Below are 23,727 nucleotides of genomic sequence, written 5' to 3' on the forward strand. Positions count from 1 at the left end.
TCATTCCAATTCCCTGAAATGGGCAGGGACACCTTCCACCAGCCCAGGTTGCTCCAATATCCCAAAATCTCCCATCAAATCCCCCTGGAGAAGCTGCATCTGAGGGAAAAACCCACGACCCAACGTGCACTCCCAATGTTCATCTTTATTAATTCCAGGTTCAGTTGAGGGGGATACAGTTTTCCCTTCTAAATCTTGTTAAAAGCAGCAATATCCACGCTCTGCACCTGGAAGGGGACAAAAGCTGGAGTCATCCAGGTGTTCCCAGGAAAACACACCTGAGTTAAACCCCCTCCCATGGCTTCCAGGCCCTTCCCACATCCCATTCCAAGACTTACGTAGTCCTCAAACTTGGTGATCTCCTCCTCCAGGATGTCTGTCCCGACTTTCTCGTCCTCCACCACGCACTGGATTTGGAGTTTCTTGATGCCATATCCGACTGGGACCAGTTTGGAGGCTCCCCACACCAACCCGTCCATGTGGATGGACCGGACACACTCCTCCATCTTGGCCATGTCGGTCTCGTCGTCCCACTGGAAAAGTGGGAATTGGGAGGTTTTAGGGTTTTCCTGGAGATCATCAGCAGCTCCAAGGGGTATCCAGGTGACACCTCTGGGAATGTCACAACTGAACAAAGTGCCCTTTCTTGGCTGGAGAAGGCTCCAGAAGACCTCAGAGCCCCTTCCAGTGCTTCAAGGAGATCCAAGAAAGCTGGAGAGGGACTTTGGACCAGGGTGGAGTGACAGGAGAAGTGGGAATGGTTTTAAACTGGAATAGGGCAAGATTAGATGGGATATTGGGAAGAAATCCCTCCCTGGGAGGGTGGTGAGGCCCTGGAATGGAATTCCCATAGAAGCTTTGGCTGCCCCATCCCTGGAAGTATCCAAGGCCAGGTTGGAGCAACCTGGGATAGTGGAAAGTATCCCTACCTATGGAATGAGATGGGATTTAAGGTCCCATCCATCCAAACCCATCCCAGGCTTCCACGGCAACAAATCCCACCTGGCTCCGAGCCTTGTTTGTAATTCCACAGGTGCCACCACCAAGAGAGGATTCCCAGCCCCACTCCCAGAGCTCCCAAATTCCCAAAGCCACTCACTGGCTTCACATCCAGCAGGATGGAAGACTTGGCAATGAGTCCCGGCTTCTTGGCCTTCTTCTCCGCGTACTGCCGGAGCCGCTCCTCCCGGACTTTGGCAGCTTCCTGGTCTTCCTCCTCATCATCGCTCCCAAAAAGGTCAATGTCATCATCCTCATCCTCCTCAGCAGCAGCTGGCTCAGCTTTCTTGGCCGGGAGCTCCACTTTTTTGGAGGGAATGCTGAACGGTTCCACTTTCTTCACCGGATCCGAGGTTTTTTTAAGGGAAAAAGAGGGAAAAGATTAACCTGGAGATGGAGCAGAGCAGCCAAGAAAAGCTCAGGAATGGGGATCTCCACTGCTCAGGACACACTGTGGAATTTACATGGATTTATCAAAACAGGATGTTTGTCCACATGGATCTTAGGCTGTAATTCCTAGAGAAAAATTCCAGCATTTTTCCAAGGCTCACCTGGGTTGGAGGAACAGATGAGGGCTGGTGGGAAGTTGAGGATTTCTCCAGAGCGTTCAGGCGGCTTTCCAGCTTGAAAATGGCCATCTGGAGGTCTGCAACAACTGGGAAAAAAAGAGGGAAAAATAGGAAAAATGACCTTAAATTCCCAGTTGCATGTCAGGTCTCCAGCCAGGACAAGGAATTCTCCCACTCACCACTGCGGAGGTTCTGGTTTTCCACTTCCAGGTGGGAAATTCGGGACAGGAGCTCATTTTGGTCACCAGCAGCTCCAGGGGAGGTTGTGCTTGCACTCTGCAACGAGGAAAACCAGGATGAAACTGAGTTGTTTCCCCTCCTCCTGAGAAATCCATGAAGCAAAGCAGAGTCGTGTCTTCAGGGAGAGAGGAAGTTCAGGAGCTGAACTAAAACCAAGGATATTTTCTCTAAATTAGGATAGAAACTAATGGAGCAGATCTATAAAATGAAGCATGGACTAAATCCCAAGGAATTTCAGCTGGCACCAAGGAGCAAAGGATAAAATCACTTCTCCCACTCTCAGATCCCAAAATGCCACTAAAACCACATAAAATTTATATAAAATTTCACACCAAGTCCCTTAAAAATCTTGGAGACCCTTGGTCTCCTCTCCCAACCCACTGAGGGACAGGAATGACCTGCCTAAGGTAACACTGGGAAAGCTGGAAAGATCCCAGGAATTCTACACTCCCACCTTCCCCAGCCCAGCCAAAAATTCCTAACAATTTCAATCTGCTTTAACACATCCTGAGGGAATAATCATTCCAACTCTGGTTTCAATGGATTTTTTGACAGCAAAAAGAAAAGAGCTTTTTCTTTTCTTTTTTTTTTTTAATGCTAAGGAGGTTCCTTATCCATCAGCTTCAGGCAACAAAGGGAAAGAAAATGACAGGATTTGCCCCTGAGTTGTCATTTCTAAGTGAAGAGAGAATAATTTATTCTCTTTTATTCCAGTGTGGAATCTTAGCAGCCACATAAGATGGAAAGAGGGAAAAGCAGGGATAAGATGAAGAATACAAGGCACAAGGAAAGGTCTGAATCATGGAATGGTTTAGGTTGGGATTTTAAGGATCATCCAGACAATGTCCCACTATCCCAAGCTGTCCAAGAGCTGTCCAACCTGGCCTTGGACACTTCCAGGGATGAGGCTGGAAAATATCAAAGGGACAGGAAAAAATTCCATCTCCGACACCTTGGCTGTGGATTCAGGCTCAGGAAGGAGAGTGCAGATCCCAGGACACTGAGCTGGGATGAGATCCCATTATCCAGGTTTATCCCAGTGCCAAGGGACAAACCCTGAGGAAGGAGAACTTGCTCCATTATCCTCATCCCACCAGATCCTCTCCCGTTTTTCCACAGGCTCCATCCATGCACAGCTCACTTACAGAGGAGCGTCCCGACTGTTTCTTGGGACGGGCACAAGGAGCTTCCTTGCTCCGAGCAGGGGTCTTCTGCTGCAGGGTGGGAAAAAGGTTGGGAAGATGGGAAAAGGTTTCTCAGTTCCAGAGGGAACTCAAGCACAGGGAAGAGCCGCATGCAAGGGGAAGTTAGGGAGCGGTGGGAAACAGCCTCGCACTGCAAACATTCCCCCAGGAATTCTGGGGCCTTCTCCACGAACATCTTGGTGCGTGCAGGGAGCTCGTGCAGCGCTGTGGGCTCATCACACCATGCCAGCCCTGACGCTCCAAGGATGGAAATCATGGAATTGCAGAGGTGGGAAAATCCCTCTGAGCCCATGGGAGTCCAACGGTTCCCCCGAGGCCACCACTGAGCGCGTCCCCAAGTGCCAAATCCACAGGGATGTCAAATCCCTCCAGGGATGGGGACTCCACCTCTGTGCCAGGGCTGGACAGCCCTTTCCATGAGGAATTTTCCTAATATTCCAGCTAAATTTCCCCTCTGGTGGTTTCCTCTCATCCTGTCATTCCCTACGAGTATTCCCACCTGGAAATCCTGTCATGGATTTGTGGAAGTGAGAAGGTCCCCCCTGAACCTCATGGTTTTTTCCAGGCTGAGCTCTCCCAGCTCCCACAGCTGCTCCCAGACCCTTCCCAATCCATTCCCTTCCTTGGAAACACTCCAGTCCCTCAATGTCCTTCTTGTCACGAGGACCCAAAACTGATCCCAGGATTGGAGGTGCCCCAGCAGTGCCAGCACAGGGAGAGGAGATTCCCCTTCCCTGTCAATAAAAATTCCTCAAAGGAAAAAAAAAAAAAAGAGGGAAGAGCAAGGGATACCTGTCCCAAGCTGAAGCAACCACGAGATCTTAATTTATCTTAATTGGAACCCACCATAAGACAATGCAAGAGGCACAACCACGTCCCAGATCCTCAAAAATTATGGAAAATTTGCCTTTGTAAGACTGTGAGATCTTCCCTGAGGAGAAGATGCTCCAAGCTTTGGGAATGTGGACACCATACCTCCATTATGGCAGACAAAACCCATTCCCTCTTCCAACCCTCTTCCTTCTTCCAGCTCCACACAAGCATCCATGAATTTTATCAGGGATAAGAATTCAAAATTCCCAAGGTGGGGAGTTCCACTTCCCTCCCTTCCTCTGCACTCTTGTATAAAGCCCTCAAATCCTTTATTTTTAAGCCATAATTTTTGTGCTAAACCCACCTTAAAGCTGCAGCCTATCTCAAATATTCTGGACAGCTGGAGTGCTTGGGAAAGCTGGAATTGTGCATAAACTTAATTATCCAAACAAATAAAATCCCTGGGAATTACGAAGGGTACAAAACAGGACTTTGGCAGAACACCTTGGTACATAAACTTATTCCCTGAAGCTTGAATCCCTAAAATACATTTTAAATATCAGAGACAGTAAATTTTTTTCTCATATTCAGGTGGAATTTCCTGTTCTACTTCCTGCTTTTCCTCATAATCAAGGAACTCCAGACTCCCATCATATTCCAAGTGCTCATTCCTATGTTTTATGACACAATCCCAGCCTGAAATTCCCAGCAAAAAAGCACTAAACTCCCATTTTCCCAGTTTTTCACAGCCAGCTCTTCCCTTGCCACATCCTAAGACCCCTGACAATAATTATGGAGGAAGGAAAGACAAAAATCCTGGGATTTCTGCTCTTCCCACTTTTCTCACAGTGTAAATTTGGGGTTTGGGAACGCAAGGAAGAAGTTTAGGGATGTCCTAAAGTCCAGCCTGATTATCCAACATTAATGATAATCCTTGAGGGATATTCCAACTATTTTTCAGCCACGTGGAAGATCCAACCCCTTTCCCAGGAACAAAAAATATCCAGCAATTTTTTACATCCAGCACTAATCTCCAAAAACATCTCCAAACAATTTATATCCCAAAATTCCTATCCTAGCTTTGGGCTGTTGCTTTACCAATTCCCTGTTACAGGCACCTGGATGATCCAAACTTCTGGGATTCTCTCCCAAAAAAAGCTCTTTAACAGGAGTCAGGAAAGAAATTCCTCATTTTGGCAAAACACTCTGGAAGGTGAGGATGAGCAGCACTTCCAGGTGGTTTGGGTTTAGATTCCCTGCCCCTTGCCCAATTCCAAAAGTTCCTCCCAAAGGAACTTTTTACCCTGTTTGGGATGGTGGCCTCCTTTAGCCATATTTTTTTTTTAAATAAAATGAGCCAGTTCTGGAAAATTTTTCCTTAAACTGTTGATTGAAATCCTGATTCCTTATATTCATCCCAAATGTCTGGCTCCTTTCTGTGGGTGTAAGGAGGAATATGGAATATTCCCTTTGGGAAAGGGGAATTCCTTGTTACTGCCTGATATTGGACTGATCAAAGATAGAAACTGAGGGTGCTTGGGAATTTTGAGGCCAAATAATGGATGGATGACTTTGGGAGTCCCACTGTAGAGGCAGGAAATCAAAGACACCTGGGCTGTATTCCACGGATTTTCCTTTCCCATAAAACCACTCATTAGTATTTTAACTTCCTTTTACAAAAATGAAGATTTTTTTTTTAAATGCTCTTGTCTGCACTCAGCACAAAAACACCTCCACAAAGTGCATTCCTGAGCTCCTCCAGGATGCTCCAGCCTCAGAGCTTGTAGCCAAGCTGAATTCCCTGGATGCAGCAGATGGAAAACACAACTTTTTTGGTGGTTTTTTTTTTTTGCACATCCCCTAAACTGGAAGCAAAACAGGGAAGAGAAGGTGGCAGCCCAGTGTATCCCAAAAAAGAGCCACACGCTCAGCAAGATGGAACCTGTTAGTTAAGACCCATGGGAACATCCCACCAGGAAAAAAAAAAAAACAAAAAGGGGGAAAAAAAATAAAAAAAAAGGGAAGGAAAAGCCCAATTCAGGGAATTCTTTTAACCCAAATCCAGTTTTGGCAGCGCTGCAGGTGAGCAGCGTGTGGGGATGGGGCGGAGCTGGTGGCACACGGCGCTGCAAACCTTGGTCTTCTCCTCTAGCTCCCAACCAAGAAGGCAAATGATTTATGGGATTTAGAATTCCATAAAAAGTAAAAAAAAAAAAAAAAAAAAAAAAAAATGGGATGCAGGCAGCCAGCTGGTGAGAGCTTGGGTACTCACTCCGGCCAGCGATTTCTGGATATTCTCCCTGGCTCTGGCAATGTCGCGGAGGATCGTGCTGGCTCCGTTCTCCTGCAAACAGCGCAGAAAGAACCAAGAGTTTCTTTTTTAAAAAAAAATATTAAAACATGGGGAGGAAAAAAAAATCATCAGGGAAGTTAAAAAAAAAAACAATGAAAGGAAGGAGGAGAAAGGGAATTGGGAAAATTGGGAATTGTCCTTTTCATGATTCAGTGATTTTTGCCGTAAGGATTTGGGCTAAATCGGGCAATCCCTGGTCACGTGTTCAGAAGGATCATCCAGTCAAAGAGCTTTTAAATTCCCTATAATTACCCTGAAAAGTTTGGGATGCTGCCAGAAGGTTGGAGTGACTCCAGAACTCCTTAGAAACCCAGCCTCTGGCAGGATTTTTCCATATTATTACCTGAGCTCAAGCAGGAAGTGACAACCCTGACTCTGCTCTATCCAGAGAGGTGGGACCCAGCACACCAGGAATTTTCTCCCTGTGCTCCTGCTGCCATGCCTTAGCCTGGATTTCAAATTTCCCTCCCTGGAAATTCCATCATCCATTCACTCCTTGCCTTTGCCAGACTGCAACACCCCCCCCACACCAGCAAGACCCAAGATGTGAAATTTCCCACAAACCCCCAAATCCGGAGTTAAACAGAAAATAAAGGAGAAACAGCCTGGACACATCCAGGTGGGTTCCACTTCCTGCTACGTCCAAGGAGGTTTTAAGAATATTTTTCCATGGGGGAAGTGGCTGATAAATTCCCCCAAAACATCCTTCAAACCACCTCTCCCAGGCCAAACTCCTTCACTGCAAGCTCCTGATGTGCCCTGAAACAGTTGAACTGTTCCAAGAGGTTTTCACTCCAAATCCTACTTCCAGCACTCATCCAGAGCTCCCAATTTTTTTTATTCCCAGTCTCCCAGGTGCTGTGCCAGCACCTAAGCCAGGATGGGCAGCAGGAATAGCTGGAATGTGCCTAAAAGTTATAATTTCAGCAAAAAGCTTCCCCGTGAACACTTGGAAAGAGGCACTGAACACTCAGCATTCCAAAGGCACAAGCAGTTAGGAGCAGGAAGAGGTTAGGAAAGCTCTGAACCTTGGAACAGGAATAATTTTGGGATAATATTGAAGCTGGGAATATTTCAGCTCAGCAGGATCATGCTTCCCCCTCCACCTTCCCCTCCCCAACTCACCGGTACCATGAACAGAGTCTTCCACTGGAACACCTGGAATATTTCCAGGAGCACAAAGAAAAGGATAAAAAAATCCCCCCCAAAATCTTTGCAGCTGTGGTGCCTCTGTTCAAACTTTAGGTTTGTATTCCCTTGGAATATTCCAAAGGACTGCCCCAAAATGGAAGCAAAGCAGAATTTTCCCTGGATGAAGAGGGGCAGGGATGCTCTTTGCCAATAAAATTGGGGATTTGGGGATTCCAGCTCAAACTGTGCCCCCACAGATCCCAGTAGCCTGGAAAAATTAAGGATAACTGCTGGAAGCTGGGACTGATTAATCTGTTAGAAAGGCACTTCATCTCCCAGTTCCTTGGAATCAAATCCTTCAAATTCCACAGAAAACAGTGGGAAAAAACCAAAACCCCAAATGGGTCTTAAACAGCTTAGAGAGCTCCAGGAAGACTTGGGGAAAAAAAAAAAACAGGGAAAAAAGAGCAGAAATCCCCAAAAAAATCCAGGTGGATCATGTACTTTGACTTACTCTGGAATTCCTGGGATTGGGAATTACCTGCTGGCGGGAGGAGCCACCCACGGGGCCGTTCATCTGCTCGTAGAACCTTCGCTCGGCGTCGTCGTATTTGAACTTCTCGAACCAGATCTTGTCATGCAGGAAGTAATCCACAGCCATTTTCCTGGGAAAAATATCCACAAAAAGTGAATTCCTGCAAGGATTGAAGGTTAACAGCTCGCCAGGAGCGGGTTCTGTGCCTGCAGCTCGGGCTTGGCTGCGGATTTAAGTATCCGGGATCCTCTTAAAAAAGCAGGACAGATTAATCACCCACCTGCCTGACCTGGTGTGGAGTGGGGATGGGATGAATCAGCTGATCCTGACTTTATTCCACAAAAAAAAAAAAAAAAAAAAAAAAAAAAAAAAAAAAAAATCAAAAAACCCCAGGATTTTCTTGTTTATGCTAAAGAAAATGTCTTGTGTAGGAGGACAGAAAGGGAATTGAAATAATGGAATGGTTTGGGTTGGAAAAGACCATAAAGATCATTTAGTTCCACCCCCCTGCCATGGGACACCTTCCACTATCCCAGGTTGCTCCAAGCCTCATCCAACTTTTCCCTGGATACTTCAAGGGATGGGACATCCACAAGTTCACTGGGAAATCCTGATTAAAAATCAGCAACACTTGGAGGGGACAGACCTGGCGCCACATGGAAAAACAGCAAAAACCTCCAAATCCTGCTGGGAAACGGGGGATTTTTATGGAGCAAAGGTGGGTTAAATTCTTAATTCAAAGGGAAACAGAGCCCTCAAAAAAGAGGAAAAGAGGAAGTGCCCTGAATTCCAGAAAGGGACAGGGACAGAGCCAGCAGAAGTTTGAAGAGGTGGAGAGCAGCACAAGAAAACCACAGCACAAGAAAACTTTCCTCATCATCCCAAACCCCATAAAACACTTCCAGGGAAGCCAGAGATGATTTTCCCAAAATCAAATCCCTCCTTATCTTATCTACCCACTTGGAAGAGACCAGAGGCTACCAGACACAGGAGCTGCACCAAAACCAATTTCCACACTCAAATCTCCAGGACCTGCTGGAATTCCAACCAGGATCACTCGCAGAAAATCTCAAATACAGACAAATTTATCCCACTTCTTTACAGAGACATGTGGATTTTCCCAAATACCCAGTTATGACCAACTAAAGAGGAAATGATCCCAAACAGGACCAGGTGAAAAGGTGTTTGACCCCTAAATCCCTTGACACAAAGATCCTAAAAGCTTTCCAATAAATCCCAATAAAATTAATGGATTAGAAGTGTCAGAAATAAGGATGGATGCTCCAAGAGTCTTTTTTTCCCGGAATATCCGTCTCTACCTTAGCTCTGCCTTTGGAGAAGATCCAAGGGCATTCCAAAAATCAACAACCTTAACATAAATTCCCTTAAAAAACCAAACTACAGCACATGCTCCAGACTGATTCCCTAAATTGTATTCCGGTCGCTTCCAAACCTTCTTCAAGCTGGATCCTGGTTATGATGCTGATTTTCACATGGAATGAGAGGATGGAAAGGAGGATGGTGCTGAATCCATGCAAAAAGGGGGGATAATGAGCTCACTTCCCAGCCCTGCCTTTAAACATTCAACCTCTAGCTCCACACAAACATAGCCTTTATCCACCAGAATTCCTCAGGAGAAGGGGAAATTCCTTGAAGGATTTTCCCCCCTGCTCCCTGCCCACCAGGATTATCTCCAAGTCCACCCAGTCTTCTCCACATGCAAATTCCTTCCAGCTCAATCCCGACCTGGCTGTTTTGTGGTTTTGGTTTTTTGGTTTTTTTTTTTGTTTTTTTTTTCCATGGGTGTTACCCCCAAAGAAACTTCTCCTACTTCGTTTCTGGAGCAGGAATGCTTGGAGCAGCTGGATGGGAGGGATTTTCTGCAGCAGATTCCTGGATCCCTGTTTTCTCTGCTGCTCTGGCCGCTTCCAGGGCAAAATATCTGGATTCAGCCCTGTCGTAGGTCACCTTATTCAGCCACACGGATTCGCTGTCCTTGTGCAGGAAAAAGCAGGTGGGATTTTCCTTGGGAATATCAGGGAGCTCAGGGTTGGTGGAGGCGATTCCTGTTTGTTTCCCAGGGTTGTGGTCCTTGGATGCTTCCGGGCAGCCACGTTGCTGCTGTTGGGTTTTATCCAAGGGGTGCCCATCCAACATCTTCTCATAAAAATTCTTCTCCGCATCATCGTAGAGAGGCTTTTCCAGCCACACCTCGGATGCCAGAACTTCCCAGTTGGAAATCTGCGGCTTCCCATTGACCGTCTGCTGGTCAGAGCTGGGCAAACTGGGAACAGAGGCCACGGGAGAGTTGGGAATGCCGGGAGCCAAGCCTGGAGTGGCAGGAGTGGGCAAGGCTGTGCCGTAGCCCTCGTCCGGCGTTCCCAGCCTGGAATTTGCCCACACGGATGGGATGGCCAGGACGTTGGGAGGAAGGAAAAACTGGGATTTCTCCATGAACGCCCTCTCGGCCTTATCGAAGTCAAGCTTGTTGATCCAAACCCCTTGGACAATGTGGTGACAGGCAGCCAGGCTTCCATGGGAACACGCCGGGAGCATCCTCACCTTGGGAATGTCTTGGCTGGATTTCGACCTGGCCACGGCAGGAGATTCCTGAGCCGTTTTCCCAGTCTCAGGTGATTCCCAGCTCTGGGAACCCGCCAGTCTTATCCTGTAGGCGCTCTCGGCGCGGTCGTACAAGGGCTTGTCAAACCACACGTGCTCCGCCGACATTCCCGCCAGGATCGCCTCCAGCTTGGAATCCTGCGCTTTGGGTTTCGGCGAGCGCTTCCGCTTCCGCTGCTTTTTGCCATTCCTGGGCTTTTTCGGGTCCCCCCTGAGCTCCCCCTCGATGGAATCCTCGTGGCAGATCCCGTTGACGGCCTCGGGCTCCGGCGCTTCCCGCTCCGGCGCTTCCCGCTCGGCTTCGTCGTTCCGGGGCTTTTCCAGCCAAACTTTGTCGGCGGAGCAGGGATTTTTCCGTGTCCTCATCTTCCCGAAAATAAACGGGCAGCATGGAGAGATAAGCACAACAAATGTAGCGGCAGCACAGCAAAGCAAGGGCATGCAGGAGATGTTTTTATCCATTAATATTCCCGGGAAAAGGCACAAATATTCCATTTATTTCTCCCTGCTGGGGTAAGTTTGAATTCCAAGGAATTCAACGCGGCCAAAACCGCCTTCCTCCTAAAATATTCCTGCCAAGAATTCCCCCCGTTATTTGAAATTTTAAGGCAGGAAAAAAAAACCCCACAGGATTTTGTTCAAATCCTTGGGAATTAGGGGATATTATTCCAAGTTAGTGGATTAGTCATTAATTAAATGTTACTTATTGCCAATTAGGCAAAATTTTGGGAAAACTGGCTCAAATTTTTGAGTTTTTGGAGGTTGTTGTTTACTCCTGATTGGGCCTTCATAGTAAAAGGCAGCTGCTGAAAAACTGAGATTTAATTTTGGGATAAAATCCAAGTTATTGGCAAATTAAACTTGTCCAGGAGCAGGGAATCTCATGATTAATTCAATAATTAATTAATAACAATTGACCTGTGGCAGATTGCCAAATAAAATTCCCAGAAAGATGAAATATCCTCAGAAGTTTATAATTCCAATAATTCCTGGAAGATTTTGGAAGCCTCAAGTCCACGGCTTAATTTTAAATTTCAATTTAATTCTCAATTGTCATTTAAATTTAATTTAAAAATTATTGCTTTTAATTTAAAATTTAATTTAAAATTTATTGATTTGAATTTAAAATTTACACATAAATGCTTTTTTCGGGTCTTGAATACTTCCATTTAAATTTATATATTACTAAATTCAAGTTTTGCCTTCAAACATTTAAATTGATAGAGTTTAAAATATTGATTAGATTCCAATTAGACAAATTAATAGGAATGGAAAAAGGAGATTTTTCTTTTTTCCCCCTGGAGTTGGGAAACTTTGATACAGCTAAAACCACTTAAAAATTAAGATTTCAATTCTGAATTTAAAGAAAAAATAAATTCAAAATAATCTTTAATTTGGAATTTTATGTTTTTCTCTTTTATGGAGCAATAAACTCTTGTTAGGACCTCTACATAGAATTAAATTTATTATAGTAATAATGAGTAAAATAATAAATTTGTAGGATTTGGCACAAAAAATTCCTACAATTTCTTTTTTTTTAAACTAAATTTAAAATTCGATATTTTTTAATTAAATTAAAAAATTAATTTTGTTTTGTTTTAATTTTTAAATGATTTTGCTCCAGTTTTTAAGCAGCTCCAAGCCCTGGAATTGCAGCCTTCATGGATGAGGTGAATTATGGAGTAGGAATTCCATAATGAGGAACTCCCAGGAGATTCCCTCCCACTGACAGAGCTGAAATTAATTTTAAAAAACTCTTCAAAATTAATTCCTTTCAAGAAAACTCTGCAGGAATTTGTCTAATAAATATCCCACGGGTGCTGATACTCCCGGATTTTCCAGAATTCCCAAAAAACCACACAATAATTAGAAGGTACTTACTTTTTTTGCTCCTATGACAGCATTAAAAAGAGAAACACAGGATAAATTTAGAGAAAAATTCCAATTTCTGTGGATGCAGTGGCTCCTCAGCCAAAAAAATTAAATTAATAATTAATGCATTAATTAATTATTAATTTGAGCTCATTAACTTTTCAGAACTCCATGAAGTTTGTGAACCAACACCACAGAAAATGAGTTTATTTTCATTTTAGTAACAAGGAAAGGAACATTATTGTGATGTTACCTAAAAGGATTTTCCCATCCCAGCAGCCTGAGAATTCCCAACCTGCCATCCCAGTCCTGGCACGTGTTGATGGAATTCAGGATCCCAAATTTTTGGGTGATTCCAAACATTCCTGCAGCACCTTTTTGCTTCCATGAGCAGCCAAACCTTTTGTCCAGTCCTGAAAAACCCTAAATTTCCAAGGAAATAAAGCTTCTAAACAAGGAAAAATTAGGGGAAAAAAAAAGTAACTTCTCTTCTGTGTCCATCAGTATTCCTGGAAGAACCTGGGAAAAGGAATTTTAATCATACAAACCATCAACTTTCAACATTTTCCACTCAAAATTGCCATTTTTACCTCCACACACACCAAGTTTTGGGATTAAAAACCATGCTGTGGCGTTGGGAATGTTCTCCACTGGGAAAAGTCACAGCCCAGAAATTCAGGATGAGTTCAACAACAGGAAAATCAAAATAAATCAAAATATTAACACTTGTATCTAATATTTTATCCATTTAAAACTAGGTCTTCTGCTGGTTTTTCCAATTCAGCTGGAATTTGGCTGTTCCTAAATTCCTGCTGATTTCATTCCCTAAAATTGGCTCTTCCCTAAGTCAGATCCTTATCATCATCATCATCTCATCATCACCTTTGCTATGAGACAAAGCTCCACATTCCAGGAAAACACCACAATTCCCATCCCTGATCACCTAAAAACCACAGCTTTCCGCTCCAAGCTGAAAATTCCTAATGAGACAATCATGGATATGGGAAATCAGCAGAAAGGAAAGACTTGGAAAGTGTCACCTTCAAGAAAAATAGGGAAAAATAAGGAGTTGGGAATGAACAGCTCGGGTGAGGAAAAATCCTACCTGAAGGTCAGGGAGAAATGGGACAAACCTGGATAAGGAGAGGAAAGAATTCCAGCAAAACAGCTCAGAAAAGGGAATTCCTCATCCCTAAGGGTTGTGATTATCAGGATCCCAATCAATCACGAATCGTCGCTGACCTGGATGCGACAGAACAAATCCATCGGGGATTTCTGGGAACGCCGATGCGGCAGCCTCAGCAAGTTTAGTCAGGGATGTAATCCTTCAAAAACCCCATGGAGCACAACAGCAGCAGCCTCTGCCCGTTCCCAAAATAGTTTGGAAATAGATCCCTCCCTCCTGAGCATCGAGATCCAAAAAACAGGGAGAGGACAAACCCCGCCAAGGTGACGGAAATCCGGGAACAGCAGCAGGAGGAAAGAGGGATGGGTGAGATAAGCAGAGCCCAGGTGCACCTGGAGTTGATTTTCCAGGTTTCCCAGCTCCGGGATAAGTTTGGAAAAGCAGCCAAGGGGGTTGGGATATGGGATGGATTGGCTGCTCTGTGCCAGGACACGGCAGCAGCTCCAGTTTCCCTTTGCAGCAAGTGACTGGACAAAAAAAAACCCCAGGAATTGGGGGAGGAGCAGATCCTCGAGGCACCTGGAGCAGCTGGGGAAGTGTGGGATCCCTAAATTCTCTTCCTTACCAGGGCAGGAATAACATTGATCCCTTTCCCCACCACGCCCAATCCAGACTTGAAGAGGTGAGGCTTTAATACATGAGGAATATTGCCAAAAAACAAGGAATATGCCCCCACATTGTGTGGAAAACCACAAAGGTTTAGGGAGACCCCCACCCACCCCTTACCTGTAACAGAGAGTTCCTAAATCCTGGGAAAGGAAAGCGACCACAATGACATGGAGAATCCTAAAATCCCCCCCTTCCCTGAGCCTGGCAAGGGGAAAGGGATTCCCCAGATAATGAGGGGATCTCCCACATCCTCTTTTTTGGGGGTGTGAGGGGAGGAGAGACCCCACAGGGAATGTGGAAGGGATTTCCACATGACCCTTCCCAGAACTTTTAAGGGAAAAGGAACCTAAAACATTGGGAGTGGGGAGTGACACCACAAGATTCCCCGGGATTTTAAGTGGGGAAAGTAATCCCAAGAAACAAGGGCATCCCCAAATCCTTTCCTTCAGGACTGTCAGGGACTCCCATGACCCCCTTTTTTCAGACCTTCTAAGGGAAAAGGGACTGAACATGGGGAAAGGGGGATCACTCTAATATTCCATAGGATGCTAGGCATGGAAAAGTTATCCCAAAAGTCAAGCACCCCAAATCCTCTCCCTCAGGACTCTGGGGGAATGGAATGGACCCTAAAGACACGGGGAGAATCCCTCCAAACTCCCTTTTCTGAGGCTTTAACAGGGAAAGAGACCCCCTACCCACATCCAAGGAAGGACCCCCAAAATTCCCCTCTTCCCACCACTGTGAGGGACGGAGCCCCATCCCCTATGAGGAAACCCCCAAATCCCTCTTTCTGCATGAAAAGTGCCCTAAAGAGAACAAAAGGGGTGACTACAACCTCCTTCTTGGGGATTCTTAGATGATAAAGGAACCTTACACACCCTGATAGGCCCCCTAAGTCCCTTCCCCCCATATATCATGAGGCGGCCCCCCACCTCCCGCCCTAGAGGGATAAAGGACGCCCCGGAGACCCCCGAAACTCCCCCTACCGAGGCTCAGGGAGAGGGATAAAGGACCCTAACTGGGGACATAAGGCTTCCTAGGGGCTGGAAACCAGGACTCACCAGCAGCTTTGACCCCTTCAGGGCCCCTCCGCTCCCTTTGGCCGCCGCCGGGATAGAGAGGGGCGGCGTGCGCCGCGCGGAGGCTTATGGGGGAGGCGCGTACCACACGTGGCGCGCGGGGGGGTGGCAAAGGGGGTGCGCTGTGGGGAGACAACGTGTCACACGCATAGAGCGGGGCCTGTCCCCCTCACAACAAAAGAGACATGTGGAACATCACGGAGGGATGGAAGCGGGATGCGCGAATCACTCCTCTGTAACTATTAGGATGCGCTGCCCCCCCTTTTCCTTGCCAAGTTGGAGTCGTCCTAGTGCCTCCGCTAGCGCCCGTGGGTTGTACCACTCTGAGAAAAGGGGGATGCGACACCCCCACGCTACTTCCCTGCCTCCCACAGGATGATCCCCTGTATTTTACGGGGGGTGTTACGGGGAGGAGGAATCCCCGCGCTGTGCGTGCGGCACGTTGTCTCCCTCCGCGCACTTCTTCCTCCCGTGAAAGCCAAGTGGAACAGCTCAAAGGGGCAAGCGCCGTGAGGGGAGGAGGCAGGCGCTCACCCCCCTTTTCGCAAAGTGGTACAACCCACAGGAGCTGCTGGAGATAGGAGGAAGAATCCAACCTGGCGAGGAAAAGGGGGAGGGGGAGCGGCGCAACTTAGTGGCTGCGGTGGGGTGCGCGCATGCGGGGGACCGGAGCGGAGACAAAGGCGCCGCCGCGCCCCCCCCACCCCATCCCCGCATTCCTCCCCGGTTATAACGCGCCCCCCAGACCCATGGATGCGGGCGTCGCTCCATGCCCGGGGGGGAGCCGGAGGAGGGCAGGGGAATGGCGGGAGGGCGGCGGGCAGGAGGAGGAGGAGGTGGTGGAGGCAGCAGCGCATCACCCGGGGGGGTGTCGGTGAAGATGTCGCTTCGCCGCGCCTACTCCATCAAGGACAAGCTCCAGGCCATCGAGAGGGTGAAGAAGGGCGAGCGCCAGGCGTCGGTGTGCCGTGCTTTCGGGGTGCCAGGGGGCACTCTCCGGGGGTGGCTGAAGGACGAGGCGAAGCTCCGCTGGTTCCTGGAGCAGCTCGGCGGCGAGGTGGGCACCCAGCGCAAGAAGATGCGCTTGGCCAACGAGGAGGAGATCGACCGCGCCGTCTACGCCTGGTTCCTCGCCCTGCGCCAGCACGGCGTGCCGCTCTCCGGACCCCTTATCCAAGCGCAGGCGGAAGCCTTCGCCCGGCAGATCTACGGGCCTGAATGCACCTTCAAGGCGAGCCACGGCTGGTTCTGGCGCTGGCAGAAGCGCCACGGCATCTCCAGCCAGCGCATCTACGGCGAGGGCGGCCTCCCCGCCGAGCCCGAGCGCACCCCGGCCACCCGCGCCGAGGTCCTGCCCGATGCCGGCGGCTACGGGGATGAGCAGATCTACAACGCCAACATCACCAGGCTCTTCTGGAAGCTTCTCCCCAGTGCTGGAATCACGGCGAGGCGCCCAGCCCGCGGCGAGCGCGTCACGGTGCTGCTGGCCGCCAACTTGACCGGCTCCCACAAACTCAAGCCTTTGGTGGTCGGGGGTCTCCGTGACCCCGCCAGCCTCCGGCATCACAACCAGGAGAAATTCCCGGCTTGCTACCGCTACAGCCCCGAGGCCCGGCTGGCGCCGGCGCTTCTGCGGGCTTGGTTCTTTGAGGACTTCGTGCCGGGGGTGAAGCGGTACCTGCGGCGGAGCTGCCTGCAGCAGAAGGCCGTGCTGCTGCTCAGCTCCGCTCCATCGCGCTCTGGAGCAGGAACTGAGGATTCTCCGCCGCTCCAGACTCCGGATGGGTCCATCCGTGCGCTGTTCCTCTCCAAGGGTCCCTCTGGGAGCGGCTTGGCCGGAGCAGGAGGCCGAATCCCGGCGCCGCTGGAGCAAGGGGTGGTGTCGGCCTTCAAGCAGCTCTACAAGCGGGAATTGCTGCGCTTGGCCGTGTCCTGCGGCGGCCCCGGCAGTCCCGCGGATTTCGTGCGCTCCTTCCTCCTCAAGGACATGTTGTACCTGGCTGGGCTCTCCTGGGATCTCATCCCGCCCGGATCCATCGAGAAGTGCTGGCTGCTGGGGCTGCGCGCCGCCTTCGAGCCTCAGCCCGGCGAGGAAGAGCATGGGGACACACCCGGAGGGGAGGAAGGCGGAGGGGACAGCAAGGTCTTCAGTGACCTGACCCACCTGGCCGCCTTGGCCTTCAAGTGCTTGGCTCCCGAGGAAGTGTCCGACTGGTTGCACTTGGATGATGCTGCTCCAGGTGCGGAGGAGGACGATGATGCCGAGGAGGAAGGCGCCGAGGGCTGCGGGGCGGAGGAGGATGAGGAGGAGGAAGCAGCTGGTGGCAAAAGGGGTGGGGAAGGAGGAGATCCTTTGCTGCCCACGGCTGGGGAAGCCATCCAGGGTCTGGAGACGGCGCTGCGCTGGCTGGAGGGACAGGACCCGCGGGAAGTGGGGCCGCTGAAGCTGGTGCAGCTCCGCTCCCTCATCTCCATGGCCCAGCGGCTGCGCCGTGGCCACAGCCCCCAATCCTAGGGCAGGGGCAGCTGCCACTTTTTGGCTACCAACCACCCCTGGTTGGCCACAGAGGTGGGGACACCCCGGTTGTCCCAGGGGGTGGTAGAGGTGCCACTTGCCCCTCTGTGACCGTGGCTCCCTGGGGATCAGGAAGCCCAGATGCCTGTGGGTCACAATTCAGGGGATTTTTGTGCAACAACTCGAATTCCAGGGTTGTTCCTTACCTAAATATATTTAGGAGGTGCTATTTTTTACATCCCTTGTGGCCCCTGGTCACTGGCACTGCCAGAAAGGGGTGGATGCCCCCCCCCCCCCCCAAAATTGCCCAGTTTCCCCAATTCCATGGGGAGAAGGGATGAGGGAAGGACCTGCTCAGTGTCCATGAGATAATTGGGGGATGTTACACTGAAAAATCCCCACATCCCAGAACAGGGTTGAGGTGGGCACCGCCAGCTGGACATGGGCCACTCCTGAGGTGCTGCAGGGGAAATATTCCATCTTGGAAGAGGCTGGTGACGCCCTTCCCGCTGCCAAAACAGAATCCTGTTACATCAGGATGGTTTGGGGCTGGTTTAAGACAATTTCCTTCAGGCACTGGATTGGGAAAGGGACACTTGGGTGGCATCCATGAGAAGGAGGCACCTCCATCATTCCCATCACAGCTGGGAACACCTGGACCACAGAGACCTGCTGATCCAGGTACCATCATCCAAGCATCCCTGTGGAGCTGAAGGCTCCAGGAATGGGGGTCGAGGTGTTCCTCAGGGGGTTTGTGGGGTGGTCAGGGCTGGAGGACACATCTGGGTGAGTTGAGGTTGGGCTCCTGGCACTGCCTTGGAATATTTGAGACATCTGATGGGAATTTAGCAGCTCCTGACCTGATTTGGATGACATTTTAGGATGTTTAGCCGAATTACTGGAAGAGGGAAATGAAGTTATCTCCTCAATGCTGCCGTGCCCCATGTCAGCGGGTGGGTGGGGGTTTTTACTTGTTGGTTCTTTGTTTCCTTGCTGCAGAGTTTATGGAAATTAAATGGATTTTTATTCCCACATGGAGGTTGTCGTCTGTCAACTGTCAGGTGGAGCCATCCCAGAGGGATTTGGGGTGGCACCAGGGGGATCTTCATGGGGTTGTGTCCTCTCCGTGTGGCTTTCTCCACACCAGTGGGCTGTAATAATGTAAAATCACATTTCTCTTTATCATCTTTTACACCAAAATCACCCCATGAAAAGATTCTGGAGCTTGGGAACGTGGCTCATTTCAAACAGGAGTTTGTGAATGAAAGAAAGTTTCAGCTGTGTGACAAAAATGTTGCAAAGATCAGCAGAGGGTGCTGGGCTGGAGGTCTTTGAACTGGTTTGTGGGGGTGAGAATATAAAATTATGGAATGGTTTGGGTTGGAAGGGACCTGCAAGGCCACCAAATTCCAAACCTCTACTGTGGTCAGGGACACCTTACACTATCCCGGGTTGGTCCAAGCTCAGTCCAGCCTGGCCTTGGACACTTCCAGGGAAGGGGCAGCCACAGCTTCTCTGGGAATTCCATCCCAGCCCCTCACCACCCTCACAGGGAGGAATTCCTTCCCAATATCCCATCTAACCCTGTCCTCTGGCAGTGGGAAGCCATTCCCTGTGTTCTGGCATTCCAGGCCCCTGTCCAAAGTCAGGGCTCAGCATTCAGATGTTCCCACCAGCGATGTTTTGTCCGGAAAAAACCTTTTCATCCTCAGAGCAGTTCCCAAATCATCTCTAATTGCATCTGTGCAGGTGCGGGGAGGCAAGCAGAGCTTAATTAGGGCATGGAAAAGGCTCAGATCCTCTCCTGATGGGCAAGTTTGAGTTTCTATCCCCTTAATATTCCTAGAGATGGGAGGAAATCAGGGCTTCCATCCCATTCCCTGGCACCAGGGAGGGATCATGGTGCAGTTTTTTTGGCTGGTTGAGCTCTTGCCCACAGTTCTGGAATGTGTGCAGCATCCTCATGGATGTGGCTCTGACCATAGGGATGCAGCCATTCTCCCAGCCCCAGAAGGGTTAAATTGGGATCACCTCATTCCCAAAAGTCTCTTCCCAGTGCTGCACATCCCACATCAGCTTCATCCTCGGTGCCAGCACCATCCCCAGTGAGCACGGAGCCAGCGTGGCACCAGCTCCATCCCTGGACATCATGGATGTCACCTCCCCATGAGAGTGACCCTGTGGTGGCCTCCCAGGGCCACAGGGACCACAACAAGCCACACCCCCCGTTGCTCTGGCCACGTTTATTTGGTTCCAGCCCTGCAGAGGTAACACGTGTCCACACCACCTCCCACCCTCACCCACGTTCTCCTGAAGACCTCAGGATCCCCCTACTCCTCAGAGGAGCTTGCTTTGGTCCCCATCACCCCTCCTGTCCCAGAAGGGGTTCGTCCACTAGTCCTTGGCCATGTCACAGGCCCGGTTGGTGGCCGCCTCCACGGCATCCATGATGGTGGCCCGGAGCGCTCCCTTCTCCAGCTGGTGCAGGGCGTAGATCGTGGTGCCCCCAGGTGTGCAGACGTCCCCCCGCAGCTTCGCCGGGTGCTCCCCTGTCTCCAACAGCATCTTGGCTGCACCCTACGGGACACCAGGACACCAAGAAGGTCAGATTTGGGACTTGCCAAATTCCCCTTTCCACGGTTGGATGGCTGTGACAGTGTTCACAGGGGTCTGAGGATGAGGGAAGAGACGAGGATCTGACTCCATGTTTCAGAAGGCTTGATTTATTATCTTATGATATATATTATATTAAAACTATACTAAAAGAATAGAAGAAAGGATTTAATCAGAAGGCTAGCTAAGAATAAAAAAAGAAGGAATGAATAACAAAGGCTTGTGTTTTGGACTCTCTGTCTGAGCCAGCTGACTGTGATTGGCCATTAATTAGAAACAACATGAGACCAATCACAGATCCACCCGTTGCATTCCACAGCAGCAGATAATCATTGTCTACATTTTGTTCCTGAGGCCTCTCAGCTTCTCAGGAGCAAAAATCCTAAGGAAAGGATTTTTCAGAAAATAGTATGGCTACAGATGGCATCACCATCCCAACACCCCCATGGCAAGGGACTGTCCCACCGCCATGCCCTTCGTCCTTCTGGTGGCTTCATTTTTGGTTCCAAAAGGGGAAACTGAGGCAGAGTGGCTTCCAGCACCTCCTCCCTCATCCCAAGGGAGGAATGGAGCCCAGGGGCAGGAGGAAAGGGGGGAGATTCCAGTATATGCCAAGGACTCACCAGCAGCGTCTGTGCCGCGATCCTGCTGGCCAAGGCACCCGGCATTCCCATCTTCACCGCGCCCTCGGCCAGCGCCTCGGCAAACAGGTACACCTGGGAAGAGGGGAGCATCCAGGGGTGAGCCTGGAGCAAGGAAAGGGAGCCCCAAATCCCAGGACAGCATCCCCTGTCCCTCTGGCTTACGTAGGCCACGCCGCTGCCGCTGAGCCCGGTGTGGATGTCGATGTAGGATTCGGGGACCTCCTCACAGAGGCCGCAGGAGGACAGGAGGCTCTTGAGGAGCGCGGCTTCCTCGTCACCCGCGTTGCTGCCCCGGGAAAAGACCATGGCCCCTGCCTGCACCACGCAGGGCAGGTTGGGCATGATCCGCAGCACTTTGGTCCCGGGCGGGAGGAGCTGGGGAAAGATGGGGATGGGAGAAGGGGTGCCAGCCATGGGAAGAAGCCAAGGGTGACCAGAGACACCAGGGGGTGTCACCCATCAGGCTGGCGGAGAAAGGAGGAGCACGGGGAGGGAGCTGGAGGGGCAGCTGGGAGGGGACAAGGCCACAGAGGTGTGTCCTGCATGGGCCTGGGTGCAAATGGAGGAGAAAAGAGAGGAGGAAAGGAGGAAGAGGAGAATGCGAGATGGAAAAGAAGAGAGAAGAGAAGGAGAAGGAGAAGGAGAGAAGGAGAGGGAGGAAAGAGAAGAGGAGAAGGAAGGAGAAGGAGGACCAGGATGAGGACAAGGAAAAAGGAGAAGAGAAGGAGGAGGAGGTGGATGAAGAGGAAAAGAAGGAGGAGAAGGAGGAAGAGGAAAAAGAAAGGAGAGGAGGAGGAGGAGAGAAGAAGGAGGAGAGGAAGGGGAAACAAGCAAAAGGAGAGGAGGAGGAGGAGAAGGAGAAGGAGGACCAGGATGAGGACAAGGAAAAAGGAGGAGAGAAGGAGGAGGAGGATGAAGAGGAAAAGGAGGAGGAGAAGGAGGAAGAGGAAAAAGAAAGGAGAGGAGGAGGAGAGAAGGAGGAGAGGAAGAGGAAACAAGCAAAAGGAGAGGAGGAGAAGGAGAAAAGGAGGAGCAGAAGAGAAGGAGAAAAGAAGGAAAAGGAAAAGGAGAAGGAAAAGGAGAAGGAACAGGAGAAGGAAAAGGAGAAGGAAAAGGAGGAGTCTCACCCGCTGCAGTGTCTGGATGGTGACACCAGCCACCAGTGACACGACGATGTGCTGGGACCCCACAGCAGGACGGATCTCCTCCAGGACACCCGGCAGGATGTGGGGTTTGGTGGCCAGGAAGACCAGGGTGCTCCTGTACACCACTTCCAGGTTGCAGTGCGTGGTCCGGCAGCCCAACTCCTGCCCAGGGACAGGGAGAGGGATCACAGCCCAGCACCCCCAAAAACATCATCCCAAAACCAGCACCCCCACGGTAACGGCACGTCCAGAGACAGGGACATGGCCTGGGGACCTGCTCTGGTCACAAAGCCACTGAGGCTCTGCCTGGCTCTCACCCAGATCTGGGAAGGATGAGCCAAACCCCTCCTGAGTATGGGGGAAAGGGTGCTCTGAGCCCACAGTGAGGGACACCCCAAAATCTCCCACTCCCTTGGCCCCACTCACCCGCCAAGCATCCAGGTTTTTGTCTGAGGGAGCGCTGGCCAGGACGTTGCTGGCTGGAACCTTTCCTTTGGGGACACAGGGAATGGGGTGAGTGGCCAGGGTGGCCCCAGGGTTGTGGGGGACACCCCAGCACAGCCCAGACACTCCAATTTCCACTGGGATGTGATTCCTCCAATCCCAGCACGATCCCAAAGGGGGACATGGAGCAAGTGTGGCCGGCACCAGTTGTGTCAGGGTGCAATGACAATGGAGGTGGCCCTAATGGGCAGGGCTGTCCCCACACTGTGCTATGGGACAGGGATAATCCAGGACACACGGGGAGCAGGGACAGGGCTGTGCCCTCACTGTCTGTGGGACTGGGATGTCAGGGAGAGAGGCAGGACAGGGCTGTCCCAATGTCCCCACACTGATCTGGGAAACAAGAACCCTGGGGGACTGGAATAGGACAGGGCTGTCCCCATGTCCCCACACTTATCTGTGGGACAGGGACACCAGAGAACAGAACGGTCCCTGGGGAAGAGTGGCAGGAAAGGGTTGTCCCCATGTCCTTCCAGTGTAGGACAGGAACCCGGGGAGGGGCTGGGACCTTTGGAACAGGCCAAGACAGGGCTGTCCCCATGTCCCTCCAATAGAGCACAGGGACCTGGGGAAGGGCTGGGACCTTGGGAAGAAGCCAGGACAGGGCTGTCCCCACGTCCCTGCACTGGAGGACAGGGACCCCGGGGGCGGGCTGGCACTTTAGGAACGGGTCAGGACAGCAGGGAAAGGAGTGCATGGAGCGTCCAGAGCAGCGCTGTCCCCATGTCCCCCCGCACTTCCCCTCGCCACAGGACGCGCAGGGACGCCGGGAAGGCGCCAGACCAGGACTGTCGCCGTGTCCCCTCCCCTGCCCGTGTGTCACGGAGCCTCCGGTCGCCCCCCGTGCCGTACCCGCCTGCAGCAGCCCCCGGACGAGCCCCCCAGCCATGCGCCCGGCGCCCACGAACCCGACCCAGAGCTCGGACGCCTCCATCGCTACGCGAGGCCACGCCCCCAGAGCCACACCCCCGGTGCTGATTGGCATCGGGCAGCCACACCCCGTTTTCCTATTGGTGGATCCGCCCCTAAGGGGCGGGGTGAACGGCGTAAAGAGGGGAAACTGCGCAGGCGCCGGGGCCACGTGGTTCGCGCA

General features: G+C 50.6%; 3 protein-coding genes across 7 annotated transcripts; 1 reads left to right on the forward strand and 2 right to left on the reverse strand.

Annotated features, from left to right (window-relative positions):
- Nucleotides 1-125: 125 nt before the first annotated feature.
- EEF1D (eukaryotic translation elongation factor 1 delta) lies at nucleotides 126-15,337 on the reverse strand. Of its 4 annotated transcripts, XM_071421940.1 has the most exons (9): nucleotides 12,349-12,505; nucleotides 9,677-10,833; nucleotides 7,852-7,975; nucleotides 6,099-6,170; nucleotides 1,748-1,844; nucleotides 1,551-1,654; nucleotides 1,100-1,336; nucleotides 339-533; nucleotides 126-227 (listed from the first exon to the last, which is right to left on the reverse strand). In XM_071421940.1, exons 2-9 carry the CDS (start codon nucleotides 10,831-10,833, stop codon nucleotides 189-191), a joined length of 2,025 nt encoding a protein of 674 aa, XP_071278041.1. In that variant the 5' UTR covers nucleotides 12,349-12,505; the 3' UTR covers nucleotides 126-188. The 4 variants fall into 4 exon arrangements, with proteins under 4 accessions (XP_071278041.1, XP_071278043.1, XP_071278042.1 ...); XM_071421942.1 differs by lacking the exons at nucleotides 9,677-10,833; nucleotides 12,349-12,505 and adding an exon at nucleotides 15,196-15,337; XM_071421941.1 differs by lacking the exon at nucleotides 6,099-6,170.
- Nucleotides 15,338-15,675: 338 nt separating this feature from the next.
- On the forward strand, nucleotides 15,676-18,760 carry TIGD5 (tigger transposable element derived 5). The gene has a single exon (XM_071421944.1). It carries the CDS (start codon nucleotides 15,983-15,985, stop codon nucleotides 17,726-17,728), a length of 1,746 nt encoding a protein of 581 aa, XP_071278045.1. The 5' UTR covers nucleotides 15,676-15,982; the 3' UTR covers nucleotides 17,729-18,760.
- A 1,196-nt stretch (nucleotides 18,761-19,956) lies between these two features.
- On the reverse strand, nucleotides 19,957-23,633 carry PYCR3 (pyrroline-5-carboxylate reductase 3). 2 transcript variants are annotated; one of them, XM_071421946.1, is made up of 6 exons: nucleotides 23,487-23,633; nucleotides 22,557-22,621; nucleotides 22,113-22,292; nucleotides 21,148-21,300; nucleotides 20,965-21,057; nucleotides 19,957-20,305 (listed from the first exon to the last, which is right to left on the reverse strand). In XM_071421946.1, the coding sequence occupies exons 1-6, from the start codon at nucleotides 23,617-23,619 to the stop codon at nucleotides 20,123-20,125; spliced, it is 807 nt and encodes a 268-aa protein (XP_071278047.1). In that variant the 5' UTR covers nucleotides 23,620-23,633; the 3' UTR covers nucleotides 19,957-20,122. The 2 variants fall into 2 exon arrangements, with proteins under 2 accessions (XP_071278047.1, XP_071278046.1); XM_071421945.1 differs by having other exon boundaries at nucleotides 21,148-21,360.
- Nucleotides 23,634-23,727: the final 94 nt, after the last annotated feature.

Source organism: Agelaius tricolor, unplaced genomic scaffold, assembly GCF_023055355.1.
Source record: "Agelaius tricolor isolate 1412-34295 unplaced genomic scaffold, bAgeTri1.0.p SCAF_2, whole genome shotgun sequence".
Lineage (NCBI taxonomy): Eukaryota > Metazoa > Chordata > Aves > Passeriformes > Icteridae > Agelaius > Agelaius tricolor.